At 41.9% G+C, this 22,830-nt stretch overlaps 3 protein-coding genes across 4 annotated transcripts in view; 2 read left to right on the top strand and 1 right to left on the bottom strand.

The window, feature by feature from the left end:
- Positions 1–138: 138 nt before the first annotated feature.
- znf593 (zinc finger protein 593) lies at positions 139–1,997 on the top strand. The gene is made up of 4 exons (XM_079174883.1): positions 139–192; positions 378–585; positions 1,326–1,388; positions 1,541–1,997. The coding sequence occupies exons 2-4, from the start codon at positions 386–388 to the stop codon at positions 1,665–1,667; spliced, it is 390 nt and encodes a 129-aa protein (XP_079031009.1). The 5' UTR covers positions 139–192; positions 378–385; the 3' UTR covers positions 1,668–1,997.
- Positions 1,998–2,980: 983 nt separating this feature from the next.
- Positions 2,981–22,830, top strand: part of selenon (selenoprotein N) — a 132,349-nt gene continuing 112,499 nt past the window's right edge. The window contains exons 1-12 of the mRNA XM_079175373.1: positions 2,981–3,273; positions 4,013–4,130; positions 4,242–4,372; positions 4,616–4,828; positions 4,908–5,032; positions 5,780–5,917; positions 6,004–6,085; positions 6,659–6,847; positions 6,936–7,041; positions 7,538–7,650; positions 7,758–7,859; positions 8,079–9,518. Coding sequence (XP_079031499.1) covers positions 3,085–3,273; positions 4,013–4,130; positions 4,242–4,372; positions 4,616–4,828; positions 4,908–5,032; positions 5,780–5,917; positions 6,004–6,085; positions 6,659–6,847; positions 6,936–7,041; positions 7,538–7,650; positions 7,758–7,859; positions 8,079–8,246 — 1,674 coding nt within the window. The 5' untranslated portion in view covers positions 2,981–3,084 and the 3' untranslated portion in view covers positions 8,247–9,518. The remainder of the gene's footprint in view (positions 3,274–4,012; positions 4,131–4,241; positions 4,373–4,615; positions 4,829–4,907; positions 5,033–5,779; positions 5,918–6,003; positions 6,086–6,658; positions 6,848–6,935; positions 7,042–7,537; positions 7,651–7,757; positions 7,860–8,078; positions 9,519–22,830) is intronic.
- LOC306706964 (oxidation resistance protein 1) lies at positions 9,610–22,496 on the bottom strand. Of its 2 annotated transcripts, none has more exons than XM_079174225.1 (16): positions 22,420–22,496; positions 21,516–21,729; positions 19,955–20,151; positions 19,643–19,722; positions 18,177–18,323; positions 17,587–17,751; positions 15,604–15,735; positions 15,331–15,515; positions 14,854–15,236; positions 14,595–14,754; positions 13,385–13,574; positions 12,223–12,339; positions 11,154–11,306; positions 10,956–11,051; positions 10,770–10,843; positions 9,610–10,663 (listed from the first exon to the last, which is right to left on the bottom strand). In XM_079174225.1, exons 2-16 carry the CDS (start codon positions 21,614–21,616, stop codon positions 10,528–10,530), a joined length of 2,316 nt encoding a protein of 771 aa, XP_079030351.1. In that variant the 5' UTR covers positions 21,617–21,729; positions 22,420–22,496; the 3' UTR covers positions 9,610–10,527. The 2 variants fall into 2 exon arrangements, with proteins under 2 accessions (XP_079030351.1, XP_079030350.1); XM_079174224.1 differs by having other exon boundaries at positions 17,587–17,754.

Genomic DNA, 22,830 nt, shown 5'->3' on the forward strand with positions numbered 1-22,830 from the left:
TTGTGTGGTTTAATTTCAACATTAATGGTGTTTACTACTCATATTTCATGATTATAGCACTACCATGTTTATTTTCTTTTTATTGTCTTGTTTACCAAATAGTGGTGTTTGGCGCCCCCTGCAGTAATATGTTGTTTTTACTTCCCTTGACCCGGAAGTACAATTCAGTCCTCTCGGCCACGCGTGTGAAAGGTAAGGAAAGCTAATATACGAAGGTGTTTTTAAGGAAATCTGCTGTATCAACTTGTTTTCTCGAGCTGATCATTTCTGATGGCCACACATTGTACTCCACAAGACCTGATGTAATGGCGTAAAACAGCAATTTCGAGTTTAAAACGTCTACATTGGCTGATATCTGGATGTTTTCTGCTAACCAGGATCTACCATGGGGAAGTCCAGACAAACGGGAAACCACAGTAGTGACAAAAAGAAGCACATTGCAAAGACATGGAAGACCAAACGCAGGACTAAAGACCTGGACCAGATCCACGCAGACATGAAGCCCGAGATAGCAGCCAAGCTGCTACGTCAGGAGGTGGACATCGATGTGACGGGATGTGCGCAACACTACTGCTTACACTGCGCGTAAGTTGAGATGCATTTGTCTTAAAAGAGAGGTTGAATAGAGTCGTTTCCTAAGTTGACTGACATTAGGTGTTCCCTTGTTGCACTGATTCTTATCTGTAACAACAAATGATCAGGATAAGTCTTGTTATTGGTCATTTAGTCTCATCAGTGCAAACTGTAGATGAGCTGAACTGACCAATGGTGGAGGGAGTACTCTTTTACTGAAGTAAAAGTATTATTATCTCAGTTTTAATTTACTCTGCTCCAAGTAAAAGTGCTGCATTCAAAGTATTAATAATCTTAATGTACTGAAAGTACTCATTATGCAGATTGGCATGAAATAATGTAATTATTAGACGTTAATTACTGACACATTAGTGTGTAAGCATCACATTTTGCAGCTGGTAACGGTGGGGCTGATTTTAACTACCTTAGATACTGCAGGGTATTACTGCAGGGTTGCTTAATCCGCAAAAATACATCATAGTTTATTAATTAATTTATGTTTTGTATTGATAAGCAGAATAACAAGAAGCACAGATATTGGACATCTGGAAACGGACAGAATGTTATGCAGATTCTGAAAAAAACTCAGCTTGTTTCTGTGTGACTGGTTGCGATTTGTTGTGTCTTATCTCTGTTATTTTTTCTCCTGCTGTGCTCAAGACCCATTGAGATTACCTGATTTATTTTAAAGGTTATAATAAAACTATATGTTGCAGTTATCTTTTAACACTGTCACACTTCATGTCTTGCAGGAGATATTTCGTGGACATGAGATCCCTGAAAGAGCACTTCAAAACTAAAGTGCACAAAAGACGGTAAGGCACCATATTTCACCCATGCATTCTTGTATTATACACTCACGTTTCTTAGCTGAAAATGGTTTACCTCATTTCTGTCCCCCATAACTGTGCAGTGGCCAAGTATCCCTGCGATCTTCAGAGATTCCCTCTTCTGTTTCTCTATCCAGGTTGAAACAGCTCAGAGAGGAGCCCTACACACAGGCAGAGGCAGATAGAGCAGCGGGTATGGGCTCCTACATTGCTGCAAAAAAAGTTGAAGTGAAGACACAGACTGTGGAAGAGGACATGGACTGAAAGCTGCTTACTTGAACCAATAGACTGATCGATTACATTTACAGAAGCATTTACAGAATAGATAATGCTTATATTACCTCTTGCTGTCACAAATGTTGAGTGCATCATTACATGTTGTTTTTGTGACACACTTCATTTGTCTGAGTCTTTTCAGCTGTTAGACATCTGGCTATCAAAAGAATAAGGAAAGGCTTATCTTAATCTGGTTAATGTAATGCAACATGTGCCTAAATATTGAGTATTTGTGGAATGCTAATAAGCTATAACATAGTCGATTTTGATTGCATTCATATGGGACTACAAAGTTTGATTAAAGCATTGTTTCCTCAGTTTTTGTGTACATGACTCCTGTCCACCCTGTGCTCATAACTTGAAATTAAGGGTCACACATAGACTTAATTTTAAGGGATCACAAACTAAAAAAAGGTTGGGACCAACAGGGTTAAAGATAATTTAGTTGGAGGCCTTGGGTCCATGTTTTGTAATAGGCAACATCACATGTATGGATATATTAATTTAGCATTGTAATGGTCAAACACATGCCAGATAACGACAGCAGTCTAAATCTATCTTGGAATTTGTATTGCATATGGCTGATATACTCTGTTTATGCCCTTATTTCTCCAGTAAATATGACATTGTTATTGTCACTCTAACATAACACGGCTAACATGGATGTGTTGAAATTCTAAAGGCTAGTCAAACAGAAACAGAGCCTTTACTTCCACTGGTAAACATGAAACTACAAAAATAATGGCAGTGTGCATTGGCAGAGAAACATATAATTGAGGCTTTTAGCAGACATTCCTGGGATGAACAATATAACACTGCCACTTTAAATGTGGCTTCTGTGCCAGTAACTGTCACGAAGTTAGAGGGAATGTAAACAAAAACTTCCGGTTAGCACTTTCAAAGTAATGTCATCGACGTTGAAACGTCAGAAAGCGGGAAAGTTAAGGAGTATGCCCGGCCCAAAACCAACGTTTAAGTCCTTTATTTCCAAAAAGATTGCAAAGTTGTGACCTAAGCGATACAATGTGTGATAATCTGGGAATTTAACCGTTGAATCACGGCGTTCAGTGTGCGGAGTAAAGCATAGGGCTTTTATTTTGAACCCATATCCGGGGGTTCATCCTGGCTATATTGCCATCACTTGATCGCTTGACTCTTTTTAACCACATCCATATGGTTCTAGATTAGATGTGGGAAATAAGAAATCTGTGCTGCTAGCTAACATTTCACAGCTGTTGCCAGCGACTGCAACGGCCGGAACAGACGCGCGGTCCCCGGTTACATGATAACAGAAGTTCCGCTAGATTCTGAACACTTTACGGAGAAAGTATATTCCTGCTGGTTGGTTTTTTTTTTTACGTTTTGGACCATGTCCTCGTCCAAATAGCCGCGTTGGCGGTCGAGGATGGCCGCAGACGTGGATAAAACAATCCCCGAGGATGAGAGCAAAATGTCACAGCGGAATGGGCATCTGAGTCCGGGCTCTGGATCCTGGATCTCCTGGGGGATCTGGACGCTGCTCATAGTCGCCGCTGTCCCTCTTCTCGCCTTCGGGATCAAGTCTTATCAAGATGCCCAGCTCCTCCAACGTCATGTGAGATCTACATCTGTGATAACATTACACACGTCTTATAATGTAGCAGGGATCTTAACTTGTAAAACAACTGAAAGAAATAAAGATGCTCAGAAACCTTAAATTAATTGTAAAATGCATGTCTGTATTAATAGAAAGTTTGCATTAATTAACCTTTAAGATACGTTATATGACCTATATTACTGTAACACTACTGTAGGCATATTTAGTTGTTATATTTCAATGCTATTCTCCTAAAAAGGTGTGTTCACAGTCACTATTTGTTGCCACAAAACACCACATCTGCAGTTTTCCACCCATGGTGTTTTATTAGGGGAGGTGGATGTGAGTCACAGCTGGTGAAACTCAACCCCTTGTGTAAATCCGCTCTTGTTTGGTTACAGAGGGTCTCCAAACTGTTCTTGTTCTTCCCTCCCCCCCTCTCCCTCCATTGTACAGGCGCCAGTAGGCACACATCAGTCAGACAAAACACATGCTCAGAATCTGTGGCCTCTGGGCTGATCTTTATTCAGGACACTGCTGAGGTTGAATGAGGGACAAAACACTATTATAACACGGATATATTTGATAGTACTCTTAAACGTAAGACCATGCATCTGACAGCGTTTTAATTTCCCCAAATATCTGTGTTTTATGTGATGAGACGGCTCATTGTCCTATTTTTGATGATGCGTCAAAAATCCCTGAAGCATGTGAAATCACAATAATGATCCGTCTAACGCATATGCTCCTGCAATAGGAGGAGAGTGTTCGAACCCTGGGTGCAGAGGGCCTTTTTCTTTTCTCCTCCCTGGATACCAACCATGATCTTTACCTCAGTCCGGAGGAGTTTAAACCTATCGTTGAGAAACTCACAGGTACACCACGTTCTCATTTATTCAATACCCTTTTCCTCTTTCATCAACAAAAGCCTCACGTCTCACTGGTCACACATAACCCCCCCTGTGACCCTTATGGCTTCCTCGCAGGAATCACACCCCCGGTGGATTTTGAGGAGGAAGTGACCCACGACCCCAATGGAGAGACTTTGACGTTGGAGGCCAAAATGCAGCCTCTGCTGCTCGACTCCATGACAAAGAGCAAAGATGGTTTCCTCGGGGTAAGACGAGGCCAAACTGTTCTCTCTCTTAACGACTGGATAGTAATCACGGATGAGTCTGCATCAGGGGTTTTAAATATAGTCACACATTTACTGGGTTTATAATCCAAGCAAGAATTGAATCAATAATGAAATAACAGATAATTCACTTGTAATCATCTTAGATTGATTCCATTTTTTAAAGAAGCAGATCTTCTAATTTTGATGCACTGATTGATTGTTTTGTGCCTCTTGGTCTTGCAGGTGTCTCACAGCTCTCTGAGTGGGCTGCGCTCATGGAAGAGCCCAGCAGTGCCTTTTTCCTCCTTCTCTGCCACCCAGTTTAGGGCCCTCTTGCCCCCAAAGAACAAGGTGGGAGTGGGTGACACGTGGTGGGTGATTCCTAGCGAGCTCAACATCTTCACTGGGTACCTGCCCAACAATCGCTACCACCCTCCCTCACCGAAGGGCAAAGAGGTATCCTGAAAACTAATCGTTGTTTCGAGACTTGTGACAATCCGGCTGCATATTGATAGCTGTTCTTCTCCTGCTGCAGGTTCTCATCCACTCCTTGTTGAGTATGTTCCACCCGCGGCCCTTCATCAAATCACGCTTTGCTCCTCAGGGCGCAATCGCCTGCATTCGCGCCAGCAACGACTTTTATTATGACATTGTGTTCAGGTGAGAAGCAATTTAGGAGGAGACATAAAAGGCCATAGAGGTGCTTATTCTCATTTTAGCCCATTAGCTACATTATGCATACTTCACATTAGTGCTGGCTAATATCCAGAACATATTATACTTTTTAATGTAGTCCCTGGCAGGCAGCCACTGCTTTCAGTTTAAAATCAGCATGCTCAGCCTGAGTGCACTTTACTTTGTTGTCAATGTTACATTAGTATTGCGTGCTAATGCAGTTTGGAGTACTTTGTTCCTGTATGTTTTGAAAGCTTTTCGTGAGATTTTTAGAGTCAGCTGCTGGAGAGCAACTTTTTTTAAATGCAAGAAACTTCCAGATCCACACTGCATGCTGAAGTTCATGTTTGAGTGTTCTTTTTTTTGGTTTAACTTTCTGACAACTTGCAATGTTTTTTAGCTGCAGATTCAAATACCAGATGTCCGAATTTGAAGGCGTTTTAAAACAGTTCTCTCTCACAACTGCATTTCCATGTGACAGTGATGTAACATTAGCAAACAGAAAGCTGTTTATGAAGCCTATAACTGCCTGGGAAGTTTGGAATCAATCTAAAACGGGTGGTTTGTTCTGGAAAATGGTCAGCAGTAATGTTAAGTATAACGTTATATTCACATCAAATGGCTGGGTTGGTCTTTTATAAGGTTCCACCAAAGTCTTCCTGTTACACATTGACAGAATACATGTTGTCTCGCGGTACAAACTCAACTCCTCGTTCTGTTCTCTCTCTGCAGGATTCATGCAGAATTTCAGCTCAACGACGTTCCGGACTTTCCCTTCTGGTTCACCCCGGGGAAGTTCACCGGCCACGTTGTTCTCTCTAAAGATGCATCTCATGTCCGTAACTTTCACCTCTACGTCCCCAACGACAGGTAAATCCTCCAAACACGCAACGGTTACCTTTGTGCACGCAGTCCCCACTCAGTGTTATTTAGCTTTATATCCTGTTGTGTGTCAGGTCTCTGAATGTGGACATGGAGTGGCTGTACGGGGCCAGCGAGAGCAGCAACATGGAGGTGGACATCGGATATCTGCCACAGGTACAGCTGCAGTGATTCATTGACACTTCAGAACGCACTAGTGTCTCTACTTCTTTATTTATGTGATATCCCAGCACTTCCCGATTTAGTTCTAGGTCGTTAAGGCAGTTAAAAACTCATTCAGCACAATTGCTCTCCCATTGGGTGTCTTGTTTCAGGATTTCTGTCTCTTTAAATGTTCCCTGTCACTGTTTCGACTTATTATTCTCATCACAGTGTTTGAGAGCAACTACTCTTAAATTACTTTTTGTTTTTGGTTATTAAACCTGTTAAGGAGCATTAGGTTAGAGTCCCATATCCTTTTAACTTCAATTAGTCCTCTACATATTTAAAGTATACTTGTATATAATATTTCCATGCCTCGTTAGGCCATTTTCCCTTTTTCTGTTTGGACTTCTGCCAAAGACATATCGTATTTCACAGATGATGAATGGACTAATTTCCCCAGAAATATATCAAAGATTACAAAATCATTTCTCAGAGAAAGAATGTCACAGCCTAAAATATGTAATAATAAAACAAAAAGATTATATTAGAGATAGCTTGTATAAAAAGTTCTGAATGTGTTCACAGTTGGAGCTACAGTCCACGGGCCCGTCCACTCCCTCCATCATCATGGATGAGTCGGGCAACATCATCGACAATCGAGACGGCGGCGATGAGCCGATCCAGTTCGTCTTCGAGGACATCCACTGGACCTCAGAGATAAGTCTGCAAGAAGCCACCCGACGCCTCGAGGTCGCCCTCTACCCCTTCAAGAAGGTAACCATCCATGAAGCATTTCATCAAGACACGTTAAAACTCTGTGGTTTCACAACTTTGACATTGTCCTCCTCTTACTCCCTCCCAGGTGTCCTACCTGCCTTTCTCAGAAGCCTTCGAGCGAGCTGAAGCAGAAAATAAACTGGTGCATTCCATTCTGCTTTGGGGGGCGTTAGACGACCAGTCCTGCTGAGGTGAGATCATTAACATGGAGCTGATTTCACAGCATTGTACGTCATTGCTAGTATGGACTACATCCAAACAATGACATGCATTTATAGAAGAGATGCATTTTTTCAGGCAGGGGTTTCCACAAGCTGGGAGCCTGGTGGGGAAATATGGAGTTACTGTAGTCTCCAGTCAGTAGGAACATCTTCACTATTTCTTAGAAGCCTCTTATTAAATCAATTTAGTATGAGTGAAGATTAGCTCAAATCTGCCATATTATGTTGAATTCACAAGTAATGAAACGCATACTTCATCTTTAATTCAATACACCCGGCGGCTTTGTGGCTGCAGCCTTATTTGGTCTGGTGTAACCAGGAACCTGTGGTGGTTCATGTTGGTTCATGTTCAGTAAAGATTGCCATATAGCTTACAATACTGACTCACTCTGCCGACTCTAGGACTCTTACGTTAGTTAATATTTTGAACTTTTTCAACATCTGTCTCCCCTCCTCACCTCTGTAGGTTCGGGGCGAACTCTCCGGGAGACAGTCCTGGAAAGTTCGCCCGTCCTGGCCCTGCTCAACCAGAGCTTCATAAGCAGCTGGTCTCTGGTCAGAGAGCTGGAGAACATGCAGGTTTGAGCAGTTACACGCCGAGAAACTCAGCCAGTGATTAGTCGACTGCAAAAAAAAAAAAAGTTTCATTCTCCATTTACAGTTTCAAATGTTCTGCTTTTAAACAGGCTGATGAGGAGAACCCTGTGTTGAGTGAAAAGGCCCGGTTACACCTGGAGAAGTACAACTTCCCTGTGGAGATGATGGTGGCGCTGCCCAATGGAACTATTGTAAATATTTTACCCTTTTATCAGCATGCAACTTATGAAACATTCAGGGCTCAGAAACACTCTCGCTGTCATTTAATTTATGCAAGGATAATGGTGGTTAAAATCATTGTTTTAATCTTTAATTTAAAAGACGGAATGCCTTTCTGCTGGTAGTCACATTTTCAGTGTGGTAAAAAGTCAGATTTCAAACTTGCATCTACTTCCTGTGTTTGGCTTTAGGTCCACCACATCAATGCCAACTTCTTCCTGGACCAGACGGCCATGAAACCAGAGGAGGAAGGAGCAACTTTCAGCTTCTCTGGTGGGTTTGAGGACCCCTCTACATCCACTTATATCAGCTTCCTCAAGGAGGGGTTGGAGAAAGCCAAGGAGTACCTGGCACAGTAATTTGTGTGTGCGATAGAGCGTGAGAGACCACGAGGGAGGAAACGATCGTCATTCCTCTGGTTAATGATCAAAGATAAGGAAAAGCCTCCAGCAATTATGTAGAGAAGCTTTCTCATCAGTGTTGGCGGCTGAAAAATGCGTCCTTTTTGTTGCTATTTATTTGGGCGTCTCTCTCGTCATATCCAGTGACAAACATAACAGGGAAATATTGCTTCTCAAACCTAATGATACTGTCAATATTGTATACTTTACTGAGATACTAAGCAGTAACAGATATGTTAACACATTTAGATCAGCTCTCTGTAGCTGCTGATTCAAGTTTATATAAAATGTAGACAGAAGCTCATCATAATCCACCGAAAATCCTATATTTCTTCTTTTACATCCCAGTGTCTCATGTGCAATATTTAATGACTTGAGTGTGGTTTCCTGCTGCTGAGCGTACCCAGAAGCAGGGCGGGGGCTGGTGCAGATGTTGCCTTTAGTTGTGTTTCAGCAGTTTGTGAAGACGTTGCCTGAAAGCTCTCTTCTGGGCCGGGCGACGCCTGATGTTATTGCTGAGGCTGCTGGAGGGAACACCCCTCTCTGACTCAGGGGACAAAAGCAGCAGGAAAAACTAAACTGGGCGGCTGTGGCACATAAAACTATTAATTCTGTTTGTTTAATTTTTAAACCAAATGTTAAATATTTGGAAGAATTGTATTTTTTCTTTTGAGGAAGTTGTAACCACACCAAAGAGCATTGTTTTAAATATGTACAGGAGCTGGCCTGCAGCTAGAACAGCTGTCGAGGTTCATATTTATAGAACTAAATGGAACCAAATGCTGTACTGCTGTACTGTCCGTTTTAAGGGTCCAGTCAAAACAATGTATCTGCTCATGTCTTTAGCTAGACGAGAGGAAATCCTTGATGTTTTCAGAAAATAAAAGGTAACAATCTGGATCTACCATTAGCTATTTTTTCACAATGTGTCTCATTTTCACTTTTCACTTTTTTTCACAAACAATGTTTCCTCTTCAGGTCCTAGTCTCTGTTTCTATGGTGAAAGTCCTGAGCACAGGGATCAACAAAAGTAATTTTAAATAGTAACAGTGAAATGTAATAACCGAGTAACATTAAGTCTGATTGTGACTTTGTGAAAGTTCGTACACGGTCCTCTACATGTGAAACATCTGACTGATTGGAGCCTTTAGGGTGGAAACACTTATTCTGTAACATACCAGTGCCATTTGTTTCCACGAAGGTGAAATAATTAAAATGTTTTGTTATTTTGTACAAACTGAATTGTGTGTTTTTTTTGGCAACACAGCTGCACAGTTAGACAACAAATCATGCAAGCCCTTTTAGATGTTTAAATGTTCACTTTGTGCTGATTTTATTTACTAATCTATAATACTGTACAATGTAAGCAAAGTGGATTTGCTTTGTTCGAGCATGGAGCAAGTTATGGATACAGTTGAATTGAGACAACATTGCGTAAATTCAAAGCTTTTTCTGTCACGTCCAGAAACCACAGCGGTGAATGAGTCAGCACTTGAAATGAAAAGAGTTCAGAATAGTCATGAATGAGACTCTATGATCCATTACAAGTACAGTTTCAATTGAAAAGCTTTTCTTTAAGTGGAGCTCCAAGTATGTGCACATGATTAATTCCAGTATTTATTTATGCCGTCTATGACACTAACTGATGAAAACCCATAAAAATGATCGGTGTCCGATGACAGGAGCGCGTGTGTGTGTGTGTGTGTGTGTGTGTGTGTGTGTGTGTGTGTGCAGTTTGGTTTTCAATAGAGAAATCTATTCATAAGAAGACAAATGTGCGTTTTAAACTTCCAGCATTAACTGAGCACAGTTATATGAAAGCTTTACAGACGGGTGTACCGTCATGTTCACATGATAAATGATGAGATATCATGAAGCTACTCATTCACATTCAGAGCAAAGTGCAGTTTCTGAGACTCACTTCTGGGACTCAAAAGAATCCAATTCAGGTCTACTCAGTTCACAGTTTTTCTGCCAAACCAACAATGAAACAGTCCACCATTAAACCCCCACTCCGGGAGATCGGGTTGCCTTGTTCAGTTCAGTTCAGTAAAATCCTCAGCACTTAATCACACGGATAAATCCAGCAGTTTGTAATAGTTTTTTTTTTTTTTTTACATGGATGTTACCATGAAATGAATGAGTGGCTGTATTTGTTTCTACTCGGTGATACAGTAAATGCAGTCTTGATAAAGCTGATCAGTGGCAACGCGAGTCAAAGAGAAACTCCGCGACCTTTTCAGGTGAACGTCCACACCTCCAGCTCCATGACCCGGAAGTCGTTGGTTTCTGAGAGGCAACAGTTGTTGAAAGTGTAGCAGGGGCTGCTGCGACCCAGGTACAGATTCTCATCCACCCAAAGACCAAAGTGACCGCTGTGGAAAAAGAGACATGGAGTCGTAAAGGAAATGAAATGACTGAAATGCCGATCCAGTTTCCTTTTTCTCCAGACAAAATAGAAAGGAAGTTGTAATGCATTACCTGCCTCCACCAATAGCAAAGGAGTCCAAGTCTCCTTTAATAAAAAAGGAGTTCTCTCCAGTCCATCTGAAGCACTACAGAGAAAAAGGCAGAATCAATCACCACAAAACGTTCGTATGTTATTGTGAAAAACTGGCTAAACTAACAACAGAACCACTCTGTAGGGCTGACTGTTAGGCGCCTCACCTTGAAGCGAGGATGCAACATGAAGAGGAACGTTTCTCCTGTGCCGTAGAACGTCTCACTGGGCCTCAGAGGGTGAGAGAGGAAGGCCCCGAATATCTGATGAAGAAAGGTCACGAGAGACAGCAACAAGACACAATAAATTAAAAGACATTACAACATCCAAAATTAATATTAGAGGAAACGTGCTGTGTTTTTTACCTCATCGAGTGCGTCCTTGATGACAACAAGCACAGGGGAGTCCGTGGCACTGAGTTTCCTGTAGAGGGACTTGAGGCTGGCACCGTGACGGGACGTACTGTAAGTCAGCTGCCAGCTGTAGCCAACTGTCCTCGGAGGAAGCTCCTTACAGAGCTGAGAGAAGATTAAAGGAGGAAGGAAGGAGCACCATTATGAACAGCGCCAGATGCTGAGATCTAAATCTGTGCAGCAATCAGTGTACTCTTCTACTCTGGCTCTTCTGAATGCATCCAAGTGTAGCTTTGAGCACAAGTGTTTACAAAATGGAGATCTACTTATCTCGAAATTAAAACAAGCTGCACCACACAAACTAGTTATTACATAGAAGTTAGTCAAATATTCACATCTCCTAACTCCCAAAGTGTAGCTAACTGTTTGCAAACTGAACAGCAGACTGAACCAACTGACAAAACTCTCTTGTTAATCTTTAAGCTGTATGAAGTGAAGGACATATGGATCATAGTCGGGTAAAAGTAAATATTCTGATTTTATGTCATTTAAACATGCCTAGAATGTTTAATAAGCTGGACAGATTTCACTTAGAATGTCTAAAACATTACAACATACCTTAAACAGATCTCTAGTGTGCAGGAATACAACACATATTTCCCCTTGTATGCACACATATATAAAACAAAGTCATACCCACATTTACAAACTACTGGCATTTAAGCTTAGTATCACTTCAAACGGTTTTATTTTTATGTTACATATTTATGTTACAGCCGGTAATGTTGCGGTTACTCGATTTATACATTACTAAAGTCTCAAAGTACCATTGAAGTCACAATTAGTCATCTCTTTTGCAGTTCATTATTAATATTTGGTAATTGTTGAAAGTAAGAAAGTGGTCTCAGGAGAAATATCAGAAAGTTTTGACGGTGCAACGTGATTTAGACGATCACAGTTACTAAGACACAAACTTAGTGTTGGATTTACAAAGAGCTGGTGCATGTGTGTGATGAGTTTGTGTATATTGCTGTATGTGTGTGAGTGTGTGTGTGTGTGTGTGTGTGTGTATGTGACCCACCTCTCTGACATGTGAAGCCTCTAAAATGTGGCTGCTCTCTACGATATCATTGAGCCCGTCAGGGTCGCGGTCGATGACCAGCGTTGGCTTGTCCCCGCTCTCTTCCATCAACACCATCTGCAAAAAAACATTGATTAATTAAAAACAAAGAGAAGGGCTGAGCGTGTAACACTCCCACCCTAAGTTTGTGAAACTAATAAACAATGCGACCTAATTATAAGCATGACAATGCATCAGCTATGAGGGAGTGGGCCAACACAGGCAACAACAACCCCCCTAAAATGGCCAGGATTGGATATAATGGGTTGATGAAATCATGTAAATATTTATTATACATATATTGTTGGTATCTATATACTTACCCGTAGATGGTATGTCTGGGCTAATTAGAGTGACAAGGTGTATATAAGGAGCTCATTTTGTTTGGGGAGAGAGACTGGTGTGAACTTTGGTGTGATGTTAGAGTATAAAAATAAATGAAGCTTCATCTGAAACATCTTCTGGACTCCTGATCTGCTCATTTGCCTCCATGGCCGGTCGGGCATCCTAACACAAAGTACTCCTACTTCTGCCCTACTGGACACACTGGGGTGAGACGGCCCGCCCGAGGCACTTGAACCTCCCTTGAACCGGTTGTCACTAAACCTGGGTTGCGTAACAGACCTCTCACCAAACACTCATGAACGAGTACATTTTCCTCTGCAAGAACTGCAGCGTCAGTCAATTTTACAGCTTTCTGCCTCCTCAGATAAGTGGCAGCTCTCTCGGGCACACAGTTTTTAAACACCTTAAGATCTGCCAGAATTTGAGCCCCTTGTGCCGAGCACCATCGAGCAAACAATGACTCTTCCTCACGAGAAAACTCAAAATACGATTGAGATTCCTGCCTTCTCTATTTGCAAAACATTCTGCCGATAAGCCACCGGCACAAGCCCATATGCCTTCAAAATGCCAGCCTTGACCTGCTCATAATCAAGGCTAGTTTCAGTTCACTCTCTCTGGAGATTTGCTAGAGTCGTCCCAACAAGCTCAAAGAGATTTAAATATTAATCCACATCTTCCTCACAGATGACTGTCCACAGTCGTGGATACACTTGCCCCAAGGGCACCAATGTCCAAGGAATCAAAAACTGTCCCGTGAGACTGAAATGAACCTACTCACCTCCCAGTCGTCCCCCGAGCTGCGGTGCCTCTGGAACACCTCCTCGTCCCCTTCCTCTTCTTCTTCCTCTCTGTCCTCAATGAGTACAAACTCCTCTTCATCCCGGTCCGCCTCCCTCTCCTCCTCCCCTCCCTCAAGTATACACAAGTCTGGTCGACAGTGTGTAAGGTAGGCGTACAGTTCGTCAGAGCTGCAGGTGGAAAACAAAGCAGTCACTCAGACAAACAATCCCAACAGCTGCGTCAACAGAAGAGACATAAGCAGGAGGAGCTTTTGAATGCTTTTAATTAACGTTCATGAATATATTCTCAAATTAGAAATTCTACTTTAACTGAGGTAGAGTTTCTGATCTAAAAAGTAACTAGTAACTGAAGCTGTGAGTTAAATGAGGGGAAAGCACAATATTTAGAATATGTAAATAATACTCAAATGCAGTATATTACGTAACTGTGTTAGTTACCTCCCAACAGTGTTAAATAGTTACTTTTTGGATGCCATATTCACCCTTTCACTAACCTTTGTACTTTTACTGAAATGTTCAATGAATGACAAGAGAGTAGCAGTCAGAGAAAGTAAATATTCAACTGAAGCGATCAGCTTGAGCATCACAAGTAGACGGAGTGTGTTCATATCAGGCTGAAGTGGACAGGCGCTTCCGTTGAGCACAACACAGCCTGTGAACACTTTTGTACACAGTTGTTCTGTGGCTCTGGAGGAGCTTTCCAAAAAATGACCCAGATGATGTCATAGTGATGTCGTCGGGGTTATTTTAGCTTGGGCTTGAGACGTTAAATTCGTAACCAGAAAAGCTGAGGTAACAACTGGATATGTAGGGTTTGAATGAAGTTTGTATTTAATGGTGGGGGGGGGGATTCTGATGAAAAATGCCACCAGGTTGCATTGTGGGAAATGTAGGATTAAGTTTTAGGATACTAGAGGTGTCTCAGTCACAGTTGCAAAAGCTTTAATCTCACAATTATTCAAGTTTCAGATGAGAAACACCCACAACTAAAAATAAAGCACCAATGGTCAAAGATACTGATATGGGAAATGAGGAAAATATTCTGCTACACAAACAGCAGGTCAACTTGACGCTATGTGAAAGTAGCCTCAGCTCACTGGACTTAAAATTAGGCTCTAGTGAGTCCCCCAACTATGATATAAAATCTCTGGTCCATGTACATTTCTCTGTCATTAGTTACTGCAGTACCTCTCTTGTGAAAGGACAATCCAGGCATCCCTTCTAGGTAAAGGTTTTGACGACCCCAGCTGAAGGCCTCCTGCACCCTTTTTCTTTGCTGCAGACGGCTGAACCCGCAGCCGCACAAACATCAGACTCCCAGGATTTCCTGCCGATGACCTTTGAGGCACTGAAAGTAAACAGAGAGCAAGGGCTGACTCGTGGCGAAGAGAAATAGCAACAAAAACAATAAGCCATCTTTGAGACAGATCCCGATTCACATCCGTACCTGCAGTCCGACTCTTCTCAGAGGACGTCCCTGTTTCATCGGTGTGAAGCGGCTCCGTCTTCACTTTACTCACCGCCTCTTGACCTCCACAGCAGAAGGTTGCAGCACTGCTCAGGACAGCCCCACCCAGGTCGCCCTCAGACGCCTCCGACAGCACCTCCAGAGGGCTGCTATCGAGCTCCACCTCAGCCTCCGCCATGTCTCTGCTCTCGGCCTCCTCCTCCACCCCGGAGACCTCTTTGGTCAGGCTCAGAGCCAGACGGGACAAATCTGATGCAGCCACGGACACCCGAGCCGGGAGCGACTCCCCCTTTGGGTTTGGGAACCCGCCTGCTCGGCTTTTGGCGGTTTTTAAACTCTGGAAAATGTTCTTGCCTTTTCTCCTAATAACAAATGAATACAAAAATGCTTGTATTGCCTTTTCATGTAATCTGTGTGTGTGTGTGTGTGGTTGAGGAACAGTGAATCATTGCTGACCTCTGCTGGGACGTGTTGAATCGAACATGTGAGATGTCAGAGAAGAAGGAGACAGATGCCAGATTGTCAACAGAGCAGGACAGGAGGTATTCCTCACAGCCGTGTTCCTTCACCAGAGCATGTGTCTTACATGGGTCAAAGAAGATCTTGTTCGACGTCACCAACAGGATTCCTGAAACTACACCCTAACAGAGACAGAAAGGGATGATGTTAGCGTCCAGACGTCTGCTGCCGTAGAGAACTGAACCGGACAGAAGTGCTGTTCACACCGACCTTACGGTCTGTGATGTAGCGGCAGAACAGTTTGAGGTACCGCATGGCCTCTGGTCCCTCCCCCTGACAGCACTCTGGTGGCAGAGCCAATAAGCAGAGCTGTCCATCGGGCATCGGCACCGCCTCCACATCCTGTCAGCGTCACAAATCGTATCAGAGTTAACAACAATAAAATGTGCCTTTTTTTTTTTACTATTTTCTGAGATTTTATAGCCCAAATGATCAATCAATTAATGAAGAAAATAATCAGCAAATTAGTCAACAATGAAAACAATTGTTAGTTTCAGTCCTTGATACAATTTAAATATACAAAACAAGCTAGTAATACAACTGTAGCCCAGAAATTAATTTTCTTAATATATCTATCTCTTGTGCCTATTAATTCTTGTGACTTTTATTTATTCTAACATTGTATTGTTTACTGTTGTAATGTTTAGTCTTTATTTTGTCTGTGCTGTTTTTAATCTTGCTTTGTGAAGCACTTTGAGCTGCCTGATTTTATGAAAGGTGCTATTTAAATTAAGTTGAGTTCCATATGTATGTGCAGTAATGTTATACCACTAAAGCTAAAGTCAACTTCATTGTATTTCTGTAAATTGAGTCCTAGCACATCATTTTCAAATGTCAAAGTTTGTTGCTTGTTCGCTGTCTATATCATTTTGGAAACAACAAGATTCCTGTGTCGGCCCTCAGCGCTGTAATGTTGTGATGACTGTTTTGTAAATATTCCAAAAGCCCTACAGTCAATCCTGCACAAGTAAAAGTACAAAAGTATTATCAGCAAAATGGACCTTAATATCAAAGTAAAATGACTTATTATGCAATAAAATGTCCCCTGTAAGATACATTTTACTATATATTACATTATTAGATTATGAATATTGATGCATAAATGTATTTTATTTACAGTTAGGTAAGTTTAGTTTGCAGGTTCCCAACCTAGGGGTGGAGCCCCTCCTGAGAGTCATGAGATAATATGATAGGTCAGATAAGTAATATGGTAGAAAAGAAGAAAAATACAATGTTTTGCACACATTTTCTTTTACTTTCTCTAACCTTTACTTTTGTTGTGAAATAATGGATGAATTTGACCTCTTTGAACAGTTATTTACATGAAAGCATCTGAGAAGTTTAGAGGTGAAATCTCTTTAGTGAACTGATAACAACAGTCATGGTTTGTCTGTCCCTCTTCCTCTTTCCCACTGTGTTTCTGTGACACCCCCCCCCTTCCTTGTGTTTCTCGTTTTGTCCGCTGTTTGTCCTTCCTCTGCCTGTGGGTGTCTGTCTGGGCGTGGCACTCAATCTCTCTCCTGCTGCCAATCAACCTCCACATCAAGCTCCTGCTGTATATCTACGGCAGCACTACCTTCCAGTCTTCTGCCATATTATTCAGTATTTCAGCATGGTTCAATGGGGTTTAGTCTCTAATAGGCCCTTTTCACAGCAGCCTGTTTTGACATGTAACTGCAGGGTAAACACAGGCGTAATTGATAAAACTGATAAAGCTCCGATTCTATTTAGTGTCACAGCCGTTACAGTGAGCCAGCATGCCCAATACCAGGGCCCCAGCCCACCTAAATGGAACAGGGCCATAATTTATTTATTTAATCACACCTGTGTTTTCCCTGCAATTACATGTCAAAATGACTGCTGTGAAAAAGGGCCTAATAATCCTTGTGTCTGCCTGAATCCTGTGAATCCCTGTGTCTCAGGTTCATACTCTTGGCTGCCTCGCCCAATGCCTTGCCAGAGTGCTTTCCCTGCCCAGTTCCACCGCAGCCAGCCGCCTTTCACCCCTTATTTACTCTGATGAAGTTGCTTAAAGACTTTGTTCAAACCTGTGTCCGGATTCTGCTCTTGATTCCTAAATCCACTCAACTTGACAACAACTCAAACTCATTTTTTGAATGCATGTTTTTAGGCGCTCTTCACTTCAATTTGAAATGCAGAACATGCAGTAAAGGAAGATGTTTTTTTTCTTACCAGTAGTTTGTCATATTCTGCTTCTGGTGAGGGAGGCTGAGGTTGAGCAGCAAGTGTTTTCAAAGACTCTGGATCGGCCTCTCGCTTCGGTTTAGAATCTGAGTCCAGTTCTTGTTGAGACGATCCTTGACCAGTGGAAGTTTTTTTTCCCTTCGGGACGACCAGCTGCTTCAGAATGGAAGCCATGATAAGAATAGCTCTGACATTGAAATAGGCACAACTCTGTGACAGCAGTGACTACTTCCTCTTTATACAAGCCAGCATTTCCCCACCTCTCTTTGTTTGTAGTCAAATCTTAGCTCCATGTCACACATGAGGGTTGTGGATGAGGAGCTGGAGGCATAGTTTTACAGCTAAAGAAGAGTTTTCTGACAAGGATATGTTTTGTAGTGAGGTATTGATTTCCTGACTGGGTTAAAGATGAAGCACTTCCTTCCTAAAGCTAAATATTTGCAGCTGAAGTCATGAGACAGATGGGAAATGTTCTGCATATCCAGTCAGTAACAGCAGCAAAAAACCTGTTTAATATCTATCCTTTTCCACACGTAACATACACACAGTGCCATCACCTGCTTACGATGAACTCTTACCTCTCTAGGGACGAGGATAGCAGACGAGGAGGGTACATTTGAAGTGCAAACGGAGGGACGGTGACCAATTTTGCCCTCTTCTACTGAAGATGTGTCGTTACTGTTGAACTGAGATGAGACGCTGAACACCGTGTCCCCGGGGAGACCCTGAAACACAAACCAGATCTCAAGAAGCTATTCTTCACTCATGCACAGTATGGTCTTGCATCCATCTTTATGCATGCAGCAGTCTATGGAAGAACTCTTTCAGTTGTGCAGGAGCAAATCATATGGAAGAGCTCTAATAACAGCTACTTTAATATAATTACGGGCTCAGATACCCACTGCTATTTGTTTTGCAGGTCTCACGCTCCCACTCTAAATCAGTTCATGTTTCAATCTGATGTGAACCTTTATATCAAATAGATCATAGCTGGTGAGTTGAAGAGTTGAAACAGTGAAAATTCCACAACTGACATCCAATGACAGATGGACCCATCGACCTAAATTAGATTACTGGCTGCTAACAGATTATGACCACAGAGAAACTGTGTGATTTTAATGTGTCTGCGAGCATGTGGATGTATTTGGAGTGTGCGCTAAGGCATAAACGATGTGCTTGTGTGATCGTACATGTACTATATATGAATAAATGGATGAATATTATCTTAAACATGCACCCCTGAGACAACCAACAAACACAAGCTGCTCAATAGTTAAAAAAGGAGGATTTGCAGCTACTGTCAATCTCAACATACATTTGATGCAAAATACTTGAAGTTGAATAAACACTTCTCTGAAACAGCTTCAACAGAAACTGGACATTATAACCTTCATGAAGTTGAGATATACTGCAGGGCTGCTGTGTTAGAGTACATTACTTTTAGCTTGGTATACTTAATAAACTGGCGACAGAGAATACAGTATGTGCTTTACTCTTCAGCTCAGGAACTAGGAACTAAGGAACACTTAGTTCTAAGCATTAACGCCCTTTCCACGTTCATGATAAATACAGGGATTATCTCAGGCAGACAGACAAAAAAATCCAAAATCCAAAAAACTTGCTTTCATATTTAGCAGCTCAGCAGAAAAATATAAAAAAAAACAGCAGACAAATACCTTTGAATAAACATCTGAATCTACATTCCTCCGTCTGTATTTGTTGTAGAGGCTCTGAAAGAGACTCTGCTTTCCCATGGTGTTCGGGAACGTCTCTGACAGCTCTGACGCTCAACTCTGAACCTTGGACGCTCTTTATCAAACTTGTTCATGACCATAAATTGTGAAACCAATCACCAGCCGCAAAAGGCTTGCTCTAGCATACCTCATCAGATGATCTATAGATGCAGCAATAATTCCATCATCTGTCTGTCACTTCCCAACTTCCCAAATTTATGTCTCACTTGTTCCCACGAGCTGTGTTCCTCAAAACACGCAAGAAGTACAATAGTCTGTGACAAAGTCAAAAACAAAAACATGTGACTCACCCTGCTGCTTGTGCAGTCATCTGACGGCCCTCTCATATGCTCTTGCTTCACTGCAGTATTGTTATGGTCCCATGAAGTCTCTGTGAGAGGAAAAAAAAATCATGAGCTCCAATGCCTTATCGCAGGATACACTTCAGCTCATTTCCCTGTATGAAAATAACTTTATGCAAAGACTTGAAATTGCCAACAGACTCAGTATGAGTGTGATAAAATGTAAAATTCAAACTAGAAATCATCCTGCATGTTGCCTCTACTGAATGCAAACCGTCTGTTCCCTGCCCAGGGGATAGGTATCAAACACTGTAAGCGCACCTTGCAGGTAGTACTGTCGCAGTTTGGGGTTTCTGATGTGGGGGGTGTGGTTGAGAGGCCGGCTCACGGTGGGTTGGTGCTGACGCTGGCCGCTGGCTGCGGGCTCCTGCATCACTCGCGCCTGAGGTTGAGTCTCCCAGGGCCGCTTAGCAAACTGTGGAGGCTGAGAGACACCAGGAGGAAGCTTGGAACCCAGCCTGAGAAAGAGCAGAAAAGAAAAAACAGATTATAATCACGCTATACTTAAGAAGGTTACACGTCTGCTGAATGTATTCTAAAAAACACTGAGAGTATGTTATAAACTAACTAAGGTAGAAAAATTCCCCCTGAAACTGAATTTGCATTTGGGTGGTAACTAACTATTATTATCATTATTACATTATCATTCTTAATTCGTCTGCTTTGTTCATTTATTTTTATTTTTTATCAATCAATTAATCTTTTAGTCTAAAAAAGGTTCCCAAGTTCACCGAACCCAAAGTTCTTTAAATTCATTGGATCATTTACATGTTTTCCAAAAACTGCTGCCGCAAAGCTCTTGACTGTTGTTCCTCAAAAACTTCTCATGTGACTCCAATCTTGATTCCTTGTAACTTTCCATCCAACTAGTATTGACTTTATGTCGCACACAGCCATATATCATAACATCTCCTCTTGTTCCAGTACATCACTGTATTATTGCACTGGGATAGCGTGGTGATAGTATCATAGGATTTATGTCTTTATTCAGTGTCTATAAAGCAGCTGCTAGAGTTCTACATTTGTGTCATGATCTCTGTTACAGGTTCAAACTCACAAATGGATGTGAGTACTCATTTTCTCAATTCATCAATTATTTCTTGGTCTGTAAAATAAAATAGTCACTAAATAGTGAAAAATGGCTATCACAGTACTATGAAACCCAGGGTGGCATCTTCAAAGTGCTTAGTATGTCTAACAAGTGGAAACCCAAAAGATATTTAATATAGTATCATACAAAGACAGGAAGGCCAAATTCAAAGGTCCTCTTACTTGTGTTTGTAGCTTTCCACCAAATCACATTTAATTCATTAGGTTTCCATTATTTCTTGAGTTCAAGATTGAATTGCCACGCTGACACATACATATTTCAGGATGGATTCCCCTTTAATAGCAGAGATTGAGGGATTTATTTGTTTTAAGAATTTGAAGTGTGATTGACTGAACAGAGCAGCGCCCACAGTCTGATCAGAGTTATTTATAGGGGGAGTGGGTGTCGTTTGCGCAATGGATAGTTCCTGTTGTAGCTCTCCCCCACATGATGCTCTTTGATGGAGCGTGGAGTCCTTCAGTGACAGAGGATGAAACCAGCTGATGAAAATGTGCATTTTGTGCCAAACAAGCATTGCTATTTGTATCGTAGTCTGGCATGACACATTCTTCATGTTTACCGTGACATGTTACCCTTTTTATGAGAATAATGAAAGACTGAATTGTATCGTGCTTAAATCTGAGAAGCAAATGCCAGCCAAACTCGTCACATGTCTGCTTAGAGCTTTCCCCTTGTTTTCTCTCCAGTAATCCACGTATTTAGAGGCCTGACCTGGTCTTGACGTTGCCAAAGTAGCTGGTCCTGGTCTTGTCCCTCTGGGGCTCATGGTCCATGGCTCCTTGAGTTTCCGGCATCCTCACGGACTGAGCCATTTCCTGTCTTTCTTTAGTCTGACGCTGGCACTGGTTGCAGAGGGATGAGGGACTCAGCAGGCATCCTTCCTCCTCCTTTTATTCCTCATGCCTACCTTGTGCCCCAGTTACACCTAGAAGACAGGAAGTCATATGACGTGGTATCATTTTACAAATATCTAGGCAGTGGGGGGGAGAAGGGATGGTAAAACTTCTACCTGCAGCCACATGACCGCATAAAGAAGTGAGCTATACATCTCGCAGGGTAATGGAGCCAGGTTGTCAATTAATCCATAGAATCAGTGTGTGTGTTTACAATCAATTAATGATTGCTGACTAGGTACAGTTTACACTTCCCAATAGCTTAATATTTCTGTAATAATGTCTGATATTACACATAGCCCTAGGTTGCTTTAAAATGGATAACAGACTGTACTTTAGCTCTTAGCAGCGCACAGCTCTGTTTAGACATGACCTAAGACTAAGTTTCTATGAGCACATATAGGAATGCATTCCGGCTGCATTCCTGTTTCGGCATCTCATCCGGCATTACAATTGCTCACACCCTGTTGTCTCTGAACTAACAGCAACATGCTGTTGTCCTGCGTCCTTCACATGATTATACCCATATGGTCATATGATTAAAGGGACCACGGGCTGCTTCCTGTTAATGCTGGGCGTGCAATAACCACCGTGAAGTAAGCATTTTAGACGACATCGCAGAATGATCGAGTCTGCTGCAGAAGAAAATATGACATCAGCGGCTCAACAGAGATGAAGAATTCATGGCAGCATCATGTGAACTGAGCAGTATATTTACAGACCTGTGCCTTGCCCAGGGATGGAGACGGGTGGCGGTCATATGAGCGTGTCCTCATATTGCAGTGTTGTGATATCACTGCAGACAACAGTTACAAGTTCAATATTCAAGCTCCGCCCAGTCAAGATGCATCCCGGTCGGTCTGCTGACAGCAGTGAAGGCGGAAGTGGTTGGGAGTGAAACATCTTGAGTTATATACACTCTATGTTGAGGACCTCTTCTCTTTTATTTACTTATTCTTAAGTTATTCATTTGTTTGTATCAGTTTGGATACTGTGCACTTTCTTTATCTATTATCAGATGTTTTTTTCCATTGTGAAATATTTCTCATGTAATGTGCCTTGTTGTTTTCCATCAAATCGTTTTCTAGTATCTATCTATCTATCTATCAATTACAGAATAAAAAAGTGCTTCT

Source organism: Pholis gunnellus, assembly GCF_910591455.1.
Source record: "Pholis gunnellus genome assembly, chromosome: 15".
Classification (NCBI taxonomy): Eukaryota; Metazoa; Chordata; class Actinopteri; order Perciformes; family Pholidae; genus Pholis; species Pholis gunnellus.